At 36.8% G+C, this 13728-nt stretch overlaps 1 protein-coding gene and 1 long non-coding RNA gene across 2 annotated transcripts in view; one reads left to right on the forward strand and one right to left on the reverse strand.

Moving 5' to 3' along the window:
- The window catches only part of LOC147371202 (bifunctional heparan sulfate N-deacetylase/N-sulfotransferase 3), a 176133-nt gene that overhangs the window by 126547 nt on the left and 35858 nt on the right, over window positions 1–13728 (forward strand). The window contains exons 6-7 of the mRNA XM_086407268.1: window positions 7824–8006; window positions 10179–10275. Of these exons, the coding sequence (XP_086263394.1) occupies window positions 7824–8006; window positions 10179–10275 (280 nt within the window). The remainder of the gene's footprint in view (window positions 1–7823; window positions 8007–10178; window positions 10276–13728) is intronic.
- Window positions 1–13728, reverse strand: part of LOC147371203 (uncharacterized) — a 116884-nt gene that overhangs the window by 37736 nt on the left and 65420 nt on the right. The window lies entirely within an intron of this gene.

Consider the following 13728-nt stretch of genomic DNA (forward strand, 5'->3'; position numbering starts at 1 on the left):
CAGTATTACTTATAGATTCTTATATATAAAGAAGTTATTTTAGAGGACTTAAAGAGGAGGAACACACGCCTAAGAAAAATGTGCCTTCTTTTCCAAAGTCAGGTCAAAGGCCTCTAACTCTCAGGGCCCAGATGTGGAATTCTTAGTAGGAATATTATCTGGGAATCCTTTTAAAGGGACTCCACTAAAGACTGAGCCTCATAAAGGAAACTGCATTGGTGGGGCCTGGAAGAGGTATCACCAAAGATCTCGAATGACTTAAGCATATTCCATTTTATGACAGTGTCAACCACGGAATAATTCTCTGACTCCCTTTCCCTCCTTCATGTCCATGTCCCAAACACTAAGGGATAAGAAATGTCAGCTAGCAAGATGAAGAATAAAATCACCCACTGGAGAAGAATCAATCAGGCTCTCTTCCCAGCCTCTCTGGCAGATCCTCTCCTGTACCAGGTTGCAGCTGAGAGAAAGGAGATTTAATATTGCATCAACCTTGGAGTTTTGCTTCTTTTCTCTGAACAAGGAGATTTAAACGAGTAAATCAACACTGTGCTAGCAACTTAAAGCTATATGAGAGTTATCTATTCACTAAAGAAACTAGGGAGGGCATGCTGCCTGCCCCAGCCTCATCCAGAGATAAGGGGAAACCACCCACACTGAGTAAATGTTAAAGAGACAGTGCAAAAAAGCGATAAGGTTACTTTAATGAATGTATCCCATGAATCTGAAATGTTTCCTGTGTGAGTTACACAATGATTTTTTAAGACCGCAGATATTATGTTTGCAGTTGCTTACCTTTGACAAGGCATTTTCAATGGAATGGTGGGAACAAACTCCAGATTACAAAAGACTAAAAAGTGAACAAAAATGAGATATGAAAGCACCTATTACACTGCTCCTTTAGAGACCCTGGCTAGGAAGGATAAGGTCTAGAAAATAAAAAAGCTCCAGAGAGAGCCTAAGGTGAGAGAGCCTCAAGCATGTTTTCAGGTATTAGGGAAGGAACAGTAGAGCAGATTAAAAATAGAGGGAAACAGAGGGATAAGTGATAGAATGAGATTTTAGGAGTTGAAAGGGGGTAAAAGGCACTCGGAGATATACTGGGTCTTGAAAACAAAATGGAACACTTCTGTCTGACACTGAAGGCGTCAGGAGGAATTTTATAAGACAAGTATCTACAGAGAGGGTAGGAGTTGAAAGAGTTCCTGCCTTATGACCATTGCTTCTCCATCAATCACAAGATGACGAACTAGGTAGATGAGGGAGAGTGGAGACTGAGAAAAAGCCCTTAAGAGAAGAATGAGAGTTTGAAATAGCTGCTGAAGGTAACTGAAGAGTGAAGAGATAATGAATAAAGCGAACATCAGTAGAGGATTCCATAGAAATTGGACCCTGTGCCTCTGTGACCTGGATAGCTCCCACTGTATATTTTTTCTCTAACTGTGCTGAACATCTACACATGGGAATGGAGAAACTGAATGGAAAATTGATGGAAAGTCTCAGACCTGCAGACAATAGAAAGCAAAATGATGGTTGGGAATCTGAGCTGATAGTGGGAGAGAAGTTCAAATTACTGACCATAGAATTTTGCCTCGTAAAGGAAGTAATCAGATGAACACTGACAGATGCAGAAAAAAATGAAGGGATTAAAAAACTAGAGATATAGATAAGGTTGATGAGCTGCTGGAAGGAAGCTATAAACGAGAATTTATGTTCCTCCAAACCCATAGTAATATAACAACAAAAACAATAACAAATGGCTATCAGATATTAAGCAATTGGTGTTTCCCAGGTGGTGCTACTGGTAAAGAGCCCACCTGCCAATGCAGGAGACATAAGAGATGCAGGTTTGATCCCTGGGTTGGAAGGATACCCTGGAGGAGGGCATGGCAACCCACTCCAGTATTCTTGCCTGAAGGATCCCATGGACACAGGAGCCTGATGGGCTATAGTCCACAAGGTTGCAGAGAGTCAGACACGACTGAAGCGACTTAGCATGCAGGCACACAGTAAGTAGCCTACATGTTTTATTACATTTAATCATCAGAACAACCCTGTGAGGTAGTTGCTATTTTTCTATCCCCTTTTTTCCTTTCATATAAGTAAATTAAAGTACTGACAGTTTAAATAACTTGCTAAGATCAAAGAGCCAATATGTGGTACAGCCCACTTTCTTAACCACCATGCAGGCTAAAGTCAAAGACCTAAAGATACCGTTAATTTACGAAGGAAGGAAGTTTCACAGGAAACAGAAGGGAATGGGCAGTAAAAAATAAGTGAAGAATGGGTGGGCAGAGTTCGGGGGAAGAGTACAGAGTAAACGGGGATAAAGCTGGAAGAGACAAGAATAAATCTTTGAGGAGGCTCACAATTTGAATGGTGCTAAAGGATTACCAGTTCTTCCCTGGTAGCTCAGCAGTTAAAGCATCTGCCTGCAATGTGGGAGACCCAGGTTCGATCCCTGGGTTGGGAAGATCCCCTGGAGAAGGAAATGGCAACCCACTCCAGTATTCTTGCCTGGAGAATCCCATGGATGGAGGAGCCTGGTAGGCTACAGTCCACGGGGTCACAAAGAGTCAGACACCACTGAGCTACTTCACTTTCACTTTCAAAGGATTACCAGAATGAATGGCACTGAGAAAAATAACTGACCCTAGACTGCCCAGCTTTTTAAGTAAGATTATTAGTGCCAACACAAGGAGTATACTATATGTAGTAAACTCCAGGAAGTTCAGAAAATAAAGTTGAAGAGACCTCATGCCAGCCCCCAAGGAACTGACAATCTAGACACAAATAAAACAAGTATTTTTTAAAAGCATAATACAAGTCAGAGTTAAGAAAATGTCAGAAAGACTAAACTGTAATCAACTCTGAGGCTCAAATTTTTGAAAGACTGCATTTACCTGGAGAGATCTCAAAATTAGCTGTAACCCTCTGGATACGCAGGATGGACAAGTGGAAAAGTGAGGCAGTGTTTCTAAAGAAGAAACTGCATGGACTAAGCATAGAGGTAGGTGAGTCTGGGGAACACTGGGGAGCAGTAAGCAAGGCAGGCTGATTGGAAGAGTAACCTGGGATCATGATGTAATTTAGGATGGCATCCTGAATTTTATTTAATTCAGAAGGCAATGAGAAACTATTAGAGGGTTTGATGTGTGAAACTATGGGATTGGAGCTTTAGGCCCAGGGCCTCATTAGAAGAACCTTCTCCTCAGAAGTTTTAATTTATTTTCCAGAAACAGACATCCTCATGGAATGAAGCACCATCTTGACAGTGGTGAAACTCATATTTTCTTAGTAATAAGACTTCTACAGTTTGATCACTATCCTCTAGAAATGAACTGTTTTCTGTATTTTTTTCCCTAAAGAAGTTAATTACCTTATGCTTGTCCTCTTCCAGAAAATCTTTTAAATGCTATGATATAAAGTAAAAATGAATATGAAAAGCAGCCTATTAAATAGAGACATTATAAGGCAATGTGCATCTGAGGGGTACATGACAAAACAGAAGAATTTTGCTTTGGTTTAAAAACAAAAAACAGGATGGAAGGAGATTTAGGAACCAGTGGCATGTGTCCGGGTGGACCAGTTCTTTCTATCAGTCTTCTGTGGATCTCCACACATATGTCAGCAATGCAGAAGCCCTTCAAAAGCATGGCCAAGGGCACTCACCAAGTTGTTCTTTGTGTCATGGTTAGCTTTAAGTCATAACATCAAAACATATTCATAAATGTATCGTGTTTGTTTTTTAAACTTATTAAAAAAGAATCACTACAGAAAAGCTGATGGTTTCAATGAATAAAATATTTTCTGTGGGAATAAATAATGGGTCTGGCTGGTTTTCCTCAAATCATATTCCAGTGGCACCTGCATCTGAACACTTGGGGATGCTCCTCTAAACGTAGGTACCAGGCCACCCTCCAGACCAGAAAATCAGAATCTCTGAGTGTAAGGCCTGGCAATCTGAACATTTATAAACCTCCTAGGTGATTTGTATATATGCTAGGCTTTTGAATCTCTGATCATTTGGAAGGATGCCAAAACAAAACAGAACTGCTTGCCTAAAGGAGAGAGGTGGGAGGTAAGACTTTTTCATTATAAACTCTTTTGTGCCTCTTGAACTCTAAACTTTTTCACAAACAAGGCTCGCGAAAAATGAGCATCATATTTATATTTGCACCTCTATAGAACCAATCAGAGCATCTGGCAAATAGGATAAGAAAGTTGGTGGATTTGAACTAAGCAGCACCATCATAAATGGCATGCGTGCATGCTAAGTCACTTCATGGGCTATAGCCTACCAGGATCCTCTGTCTGTGGGCTCACCAGGCAAGAATACTGGAGTGGGTTGCCATGCCCTCCTTCAGGGGCTATTCCCGACCCAAGGATCAAACCCCATCTCTTACGTCTCCTGCATTGGCACCCGGTTTCTTTACCACTAGTGCCACCTGGGAAGCCCCATAAATGGCATAGCTTATAACAAATATAAGTATTGATAACATACTTTCTTTTCACCTAAATTTTGTCTCCCTTCCTCCTGACCTTCTCAAAACAGAGTAATTACTGCATTGTCAACTGCGTTTGCACCAAGACCTATGATTTGCTCCTTATTCTTCTTGGTAGTAGTTCATTCATCTCTTCTGCCTGGAACTTATCCGAGTCACATGGCTGAGGCTGGAAAGTGTAGATAAAACTTCCCATATCTTTCTCTTAGTCACTGTTTTACAACTGGTAACTGTTTGACAACTGGTAACTGTTTCGTTCTCATAAATGCCAGGATATATGATGTTTGGCATTCACCTTTTGCCTTTACAGAAAAAAAAAAAATTATATATAAGTATCTTGCTATACAAATATATGTTAATTGGGCTAAAATTGCTTTCAGCTGTTAATCAGATAAACTTTATGCCTTTGGTAATTTCCAACAATTTGAATTTTAAGCAGTCTTTTGAGTAACAACAAAAATTGCTTGCAGTATGCTTACAGCAAATACTGTTATAGAAATGCAGTTGCAACTTCCTTTGACATTTTCCTTCTCATTGGATTCTGTATCTATAGTAAACATAACTTATTTTGATACATTCAATCCTTGTTTAAAGCAAAACAAACAAAACCCCTCAGTTCTGAAACACTCTTAAAATTACAAAGGCATCTTCTTTAGGAAAAGATTAATATCTACTTTCCCTGAAATGGCAACCTTCTCAAACTCCTTCATTTCTTTCTAGTCTGTGCAGACACTGCTGTCACGTGAGGGATTGCCAAGAAGTAGAGTCACTAGAGTTGTCACAGATCAGGACAAAAGAAGAAATACTATTTGGAAAGCAAGCTAATTTTTGACCAAAACCTTCTCCTTATATAATCTGTTCCCACCTGTCCTGTTGCTTGTTGTGCATCCCTTCCTAACTAAAAAATAATAAAGAAAAGTTGGAGAAGCTACATGTTCATCAAAAAAAAGATATATACAACAGTATATGTGGCAAGAATACTATGATTTACCCCCTAGAAAAGAGTTTAAAAAGAAACTGAGCCGCTTTATGTCCTGATCAATTATATTCTTTTTATGAAGCACAAAACCAATCCCAGGCTCGAGTCCAAAGACGAGAATAGTGTCACGAGATGACAATCATTACAAAACCATCACTTTGACACAGTCCTTTTACTAATGGTACACTTTGCATTATGATAAAGTAGACATACAAAAAATAGAATTGAAACCTAGGAAACTTTCATTTAGGAAAGGTTCGCTGGTTGGAGGTTAAGTAGCTTTTCTTTTACAGGATTAAGTTCAACACCTTATAAGTATAACCTTAATTCTTGCCCATCAGGTTCAGTTTCAGCAAAAGCAATGTCAACAACCAGCGCATACTCACTTTGGGTCACTTCTGTTTCTACCAGAAAAAATACAAGTGAAAATGTGGCACTATGGTTTGAGTGTCACAGCATAAAGTGCTCTCCAGGGTTGAAAACAAATTCAAAGGGGTGTCAAATGCACTTGTGCCAGGAGGCCACACAGTATCTCTAAGTTTTTCATTTTCTGTTCAATGCAGATATTGTTCAAGTGAAATGCAGACACAGATTGTTTTGATAAATTTTTCCTAAAAATAAAGCAATAAATTTGAATTAGTGGCTAGCTAGGTTAACATATATATTTTTTACATTGTCTGAAAAAATTAGTAGAAAGGCAACATGGAATATTTTGCCATTGTTATTGGGCTACAATGAAAAATGTGGCATATAAAACACATAATGAAAGACTGCCTATAGTAGATATTAGAAAAGAACTTCCAAACTTAAGAATGATTTTCGTAAGTCTCTCAATAGCCTACTGTTTTGATGAATTTTGAAGGAAGAAAGGAGGGGGTGGGAAAAGTCAAACAATTGAAACTACTAAAAAAAAAAAATCATAATAACCAGAAGCTTAAGTTTTAAAAGTCTCATTTTTCCCAAATACCCTAAATGGTAAAAACCTCACCAGTCAGCTCCACAAGTGCAATGGTGTGCTGGTAGCTATTTAAAATCACCCTGAAAGTATTTTTGTCTGTAAAAGTTCTAAGATTTAAAATACAGTCAGGCAGCATGAATAGAAACACAAACATCCTTGATCATACTTGAAATTTTTCATGTTAAAATCTGTGTGATTTGTTCAATAGAATATAGGATATCACTGTTTCCTTTTATTCATAGTAATAAGTAACTATATTTCTCTGATACTCTATATCAAAATTTTCATCACTACCACTTTACCTCAATAAATTTTCTTAAGTATTTCTGTCTCTTAATGAATGAAGCCATTATGTTCATTATTATGATGATTAAAATAACTATTATTACTATTCATTCATATGACATTATAAATTTTAGGAGCATACTATTATCACATGAATTATTTTTATGATCTTTTTATAGCAGCATAAATGTCACAGTGGTTTTCACTGCCATTGAAAATCTCATGCAGAATTATTTCCATTTGTCAACACTAACCAAAAAAAACTACTTGCATTCTCTTAAAGTAACAGCTATAAAAATGCCCTTTCTATATTCCTTACCAATCTAATTAAACCTACAGAATTCAAATTTATTTCATTATAAAAAGTTCCCCATGTTTGCTATAATATTTTTTTCAATTTATGGATTTGATCTAGGACACCTGCTTGCATAGGAAAAATTTATTTTATCTATTGAAGCATTGAAAACTTTTCTTCGGGGTATTTGATACTGGAAATAGTAGACTCAATAAATATGGAAAAGACTTTCAGAGTATTATGGATGGAAAATAGTTGATAGTTATCTTAGTAAAACTTCAGTTGCTGGTCTTTTGTCATTATGGCCTCTGATAAATACATACCAGAGGATTTTCAGCTAATGCTAATAATGACAACTCATTGATTATTTATGTCCATTAATTTTATGTACTATGTTACAAACCAAATTAAGTTGACTGATATTACAAAATCCCACCCTCCTACTACCTCAAATTATGAATAGTTCACATATCAGAAAGCCATTATGTGTGAACATATAGGACATGTTATTCAGCATTGGTCTAGTTGTACTAACAGGGGCTATGGCAGCTGGACTCATTTTTTGTTATGAAATACATTAAAACCTCAGAAAAAATGCTCACCAAGTCTTACTAATAACACATCCTCCGTAGTGCATTAATACAGTGAGAATATCTGAGATATGTCCAAAATTCCAAAGCATTTCATGAACTGAAACCCTATGCAAAGAGTTCTTTAGAAAAACTAGCATTGCTATGGTTGCACTGCCCCCTAGGGTGAAAATAACCTGTGTTTATGCTGAAGTTCATTTGCCTTTTTCAGATCAGCATTTTCATGACCCATTTGTCTAACTACGGGAATGACCGGCTGGGATTATACACATTTGTCAACCTGGCCAACTTCGTGCAGAGCTGGACCAACTTGAGACTTCAGACTCTGCCTCCAGTGCAGCTGGCTCACAAGTATTTTGAGCTCTTTCCTGATCAAAAAGACCCTCTCTGGCAGGTAAGATTGGGTCAATAATTGGTATAATTAATTAATCCCACAAACATATGATCTATGAGTTAATACAAATCTGAAAAGTGAAGGCATCGGGTAGAGGTGGGGAGGAAATAATGTACATTTTGGAAATGTTAGTAGATTTGAGAAACTTCATAGTGGGCCAGCTTCTCTGTTCCCAGGCCCTTTAGAAACTATGAATGCTGAAAGCTCAGTGAGAGGGTCAGTGGATGTCATATTTTCAATCAGGAGTGAGGGATCAATTTGCAGATTGCAGTAGGTTGACACAACAGAAGATGGTTTTAGGCATGTGTTAGGCAGGGAGTCAGCCTTGAACACATCCGTATACCTCTCGTGACTAAACAACATTAAAGGGGCAGGTGAGGAGAGTTCACTGCTATCTGCCTCTGAACCACAGGGTCACGACAGCTGCATAATATAGGCAAAAGCATTAGTCAGGTATTACTTTGGATGTGGGGAAAATGTTTAGAAGCAAAATCACTGAGCTTCTTGAGAGAAAATGTCTCGTAAATAAGGCATATTCAAATGGTTCCAGGCATAACCCAGATTTCCAAGCTTACACTCTACATGTCCTAGAATTACAGAAACACACTTTGAGCTTGAATTGCCCACTGCACGACCCAGGGAAAGTAATAATCTTAGCAAGTAGCTGCATAGTGCCTGTCATCTGTCTGACCGAGTTCTTTACATATGCTCATCCATTCAGTCTTCACAGCTACCCTATGAGGTATAGTTCCTACCCCCCATTTTACAGATAAAGAAACTGGGGCAACACAGAGAGGCTGAGACACCTAAGCAGAGGCATACAGCTATTGTGTGACAGAATGGAAATGAATTCTGGGCCACATGGCTCCAGACACTGCACCCTGAATCACTGTTCTAAGTGAGAATTACTGACAGAGCTGATGGTATAATAATAACAATCTTCAGAAGTTGTTGTTTAGAAGTAGAACTCAGTAAATTCCACAGATTGAAGTTGCAGCAAGCTCTGCACTTATATTCATTTATCTGTGAACTTGAGCTAATTGCCTCATAGGCAAAAACAGATAACCCCAAGAAGAAACATAACTACATATTTTAGTAGGTTAAAGTCGGTGGTTGTAGAAATATCACTGCATACTATTTGGCAGTTAAGATTTTTAAAACATCCGCCTTTTTATCTTAACCACTACAGAACATCACCAAGTGTCAGCCACTGGAAAGATATGAAACTTTCCTGCTAATTGAACACCTTATTTTAAAATGGAAATCATTATTATTTCAGTTGAAACCACTTTTTTCCTAGAACAAGAGCCAAAAAAAAAAAAACCCTCACCTTAGTCTTAAAATCTGTTGTTTATGCTAAATAAGCAGGTGTGTTTAACTACACATGTAGTATTAATTGAATAGAAATAGAGTGCTGTCCCATTTGCCTATTCCTGAAAAGTATTAAAAGGGCTGTAATTGTTTAGGTAATATGCAGCTAGCGGTTAAAATTAAGGATATTCTAGATGCAGTTTGCACAGTGAGTTTAGTTTAAGTACTATTGTCCAAAAGCAGATTCCCTAAGGTAGTAATTCACCCTCATTTTACCCTTTTGCAGAAATTTAGTGCTTTTTAGCATCATAGTTTGTAAAGTTATAGTTTTAGACATACAGCAGCTGAGAGGAATCTGCTGTCTCTTTAAACAGTATTATTATGACCAGATCCATCTCCTTTTGAAGCACAGCAGGAAAGCTCGAAGTTACTTAGAATAAAAATCTGACACCTTATATATTTCAGTGCTGAGAGTGTATCCTCTTCTAGGTTAGCAGGGCAAGCAAGCACAGCCTCTGCCCAACATGCTCACTATTTTAAAACTTAAACCACACACACACAATCAAGACATAGAACCGCCAATAGCAGAAAAAAATAATTAAACCCTCAGTGCTATGAAGCTGTTTACCCATAATGGAAATGTCTCCCCTCCCTCACCTCCTCAGTCAACACTCACCTTCAGGATGGAAAAGGACTTATTTGAAATCCTCCATGGATGCCACTTTACAACTTTCGTTTAAAAGAGGGAGCCACCATAACCTTGTTTCTGGGGGTGTCTTTTCAATGACAGAAGCTGAAAAACTCTAGCACACAATGGGCAGCCACAAAAAATATACAACTCTATTATTTTCTCCTGTTTAGAATCCTTGTGATGACAAACGCCACAGAGACATTTGGTCTAAAGAAAAAACCTGTGATCGCTTACCAAAATTCTTGGTAATAGGACCCCAGAAAACTGGTGAGAACTTTTTATGTTATAATCAACATGTATAAAAATCCTGATGACTAGACAGTGAATTCTTGCCACAATGACTTCTCAACTCCCTATAAATATTGATGAATGAATAACATTTTATTCTCTTTGTTGAGCTGAATTTTTTTTAAGTAAAAAGGATGAAAATAGATATTACATAGTTGGAATACCCAGCAGTCAATTTGGTGGCGAATGTTATTTTTTCCCAAAGATCCTAATTGAAAATTGCTGTTATTAACATTTCTAAAATCAAAACTAATCCTGTGTTTGAAGAGTGACTTACAAGATTTCATCAAATTTCAAGATGGACACATATAAGTACCTATAAATCTTCCAGAAATTTATCCTTTTCCTGACATCTTCCTTATACAGTTTATTTCTAAACTATTTCTTGCAGAAATGACTATTTTCCAAAAGTTTATAAAGGATGTTTGACAAGCAGAATTCCCAAGCATAAACAAAACTTTGTGTTACTTTGTGTTAAGAAAGATATTTATTCATACCCAGAAGAAATCTCTGGCACCTTTTTTTAAGTTGGTGTGCAATTTTTCCCATAAACTTCTTGTTTCTGTAAGAAACAGTATTAAAATGAAGCCCAGTGGAAGCTTTAAAAATGCCAGACATTCAAGCTGTATCCTGCATGATAAATTATTTGGGGCTCTTCGTTTCTAGCTTCACAGAGAGCAGCCATTTCATATCCCTTCTAAGGGGAATACATTTCCTTTCCTTATTTCTCTGGAAATAACTTGGGAGAATTCTATGTAATATACACAGTCAAGTTAAGCTATTCATTTTCTCTTAGTCCCATTTACAAATATCAATCTGAAAACAATAATAAATATGGCACGTACTTCTCTTATCCTTATTTATCTCACTTGTCCTTATTTACAGTCAAGAAGCAACTAGAAAGACATTCACACTAAAGTTTCTTTAGTGAACTCCCACTGTCATCCCATAGCTTTGTCATTAACGGTCGCATCTTCTCTCAGAAGCTTGGCAGATCAAGTTTGCCTCAGAAAGCCCTGCAGGATATACTTCCTCTTGTGTTGCGCTAGATATGCAGACATTTTAATGTCATGGTTACATGGCAGAATCATTACTTGTCATCTTCAGCTCAATTGGGTTTCCAAATGTTTATGTTACAATCTGTATATGACATTTACCTTTGGAAGGGAATTTTTAAATCCTTTTTATAGAAATTGAAATTTTCTCAGTTTTATAGAGAGATAATTTACATACAATAAAATTCACCAACTTTAAATGCATAGTTTTGTAAATCTTAGAAATTGTACACAGTGGTGTAACCACTACAACATTTAAGATTTAGAACACTACTGTTTCCCTGAAAAGTTTCTCCGCATCTTTTTTCTAGTCAGTTTTCCTTCCCCAATCCTTAGTCACAGAAAACCACCTTCTGGCACTGTAGTTTTGGCTTTTCTAGGATTTCACATAAATGGAAATATAAAGTATCTTTTGTGTTGGACTTCTTTCACTTAGCATATTGCTTTTGTATCTATTGATATTTTTTGAGGTTATTTTTTAAGTAGACAGACATAGCTTCTTGTATCAATTTCACAAAAATTATTTAGCTTTATTTTTAATCTTTAGTTTTGCCAAAAGTATTTTTCTGAATAATTTTGCATAAAGGTATAGTCATCTGGATATTCAAATATTTTTAGTGTTGAAACTAAAAACAGAAAACTTGAAGTTTTTTAAATTTTTGAATTCCTGGTTTTGTGTCTATGATTATATTGTTGAAATACACACACACACACGACAGTTTATTCAGACCCAAGAATATGAGTAGGTAAAGATAGAATTCAGAAACCATAACTTAATTTTTTGACCACTGATAAATTACAGTGTGCCTTTACTGACTAGGCAGATAATTAGGTTGTATTCATTTTTTTTTGCTTGTCTTATTAATGCTTATCATGCTATTAAAAGCAAGTAATATGATATAATACAATTCTTAAAAACAAAATTCAGAAAAGAATTTTATCAGTTGATCTCAGAAAGGATTACCCTGTTTTCTTCTTTCATATTGTAATAGATATTCTTTTTGTCTTTACAAACACTATATTCTGTTCAATTTTTTAAAATGCATTACTGAATTTTAGCTCAAAAAATGTTATTTTTTAAAAATACCTTACAATATTCAGATATCGAGCTTTTTAACTATTTTTAAATAGATTACCTCACTTGACCCTCATAAAGCCATGATAGCTAAGTATTTTCTCCCCCACTACACGGATAAGAACACTGACTCAGGTCATATATTTTTTGTTTAAGTTCAAACAGCTGGTAAGTGCTAGAAATAAAACTCTTGATCCTAGAAGTTATCGGACTCTGAAGTATGCTCTAGAAAGCTTTACTATGGCTTTCAAGTAATGGAACATTTTTTTTTCCCCAACAAGTTTTTGATTTTGTCCCATATTTCTTGTTAGTCAGAGATTCTTGAAGTGTGCTGAATCAAAAACTCTGGGATCAGGCCCAGCTCTGTTTTAATAGCCCTCTAGGTGAACCTGGGGCTTCCCTAATAGCTCAGTTGGTTAAGAATATTCTTTGGCTTCCCTTGTGGCTCAGCTGGTAAAGAATCCGCCTGCAATGCAGGAGATCTGGGTTTGATCCCTGGATTGGGAAGATCCCCTGGAGAAGGGAAAGGCTTCCCACTCCAGTATTCTGGTCTGGAGATTTCCAGGTCGCAGAGGCGGACACGACTGAGTGACTTGACTTTCACTTCAAGTGAACCTGATGCATGCTGAAGTTTGAGAACCACTGTTTTAAGTCGAGTTTGTGAAGATCATTTTTACCTTGTATGGCATAGATTACTGTGTTTCATTTCCTATAGATATCTATGATTGTAGATAAAATGTTCATTGTTTGGTTCAGATAAAATCTAGGAACACTGCCTCTTCCAACTCGTTGTTTTATACAATATTGCTGTTGACAAGAGTTATTTTAACAAATCTATATGGGTACTTATGATATGCCACCCTCTTTCCAAAAATGCAAATTGTGTTATGTCACCAAGAAAAGGCACCAATTTTTTTTCCCCAAATTTAGCAATTTAAACAATTTTGACACTACTTTGTATAGGTGTGTAAGTACATTCAAACTTAAACAAACTGGTTAAAAGTTTACATTCTGTCTCAAATTAATAAGCTTTCATAGGCCTTGGGAGGAACTTTATACGGGAACTCAAGTATTAATAATATAATATCGTATGCTAAATTATGATGTCTTTCATTTACATGGTACTTTATTAATATCAAAATATCTTCAGGCACAATATGTCTTTTTGTCCTCAGAGAAGGCCTAACAAATGATTAAGGCAGGCGATTGTCCACTAATAAGTCAAGAGAAAGCAAAAAGCCAAAGTCAATGACTGAACTGAGGTCAAAAGCCTGTTCCTGCAGTTCTTACAACAGGCCTTTT

Source organism: Bos grunniens, chromosome 6 (genome assembly GCF_055505025.1).
Source record: "Bos grunniens cultivar Pamir isolate PY7600 chromosome 6, Bosgru_T2T1.0, whole genome shotgun sequence".
In the NCBI taxonomy this organism is placed as follows: Eukaryota; Metazoa; Chordata; class Mammalia; order Artiodactyla; family Bovidae; genus Bos; species Bos grunniens.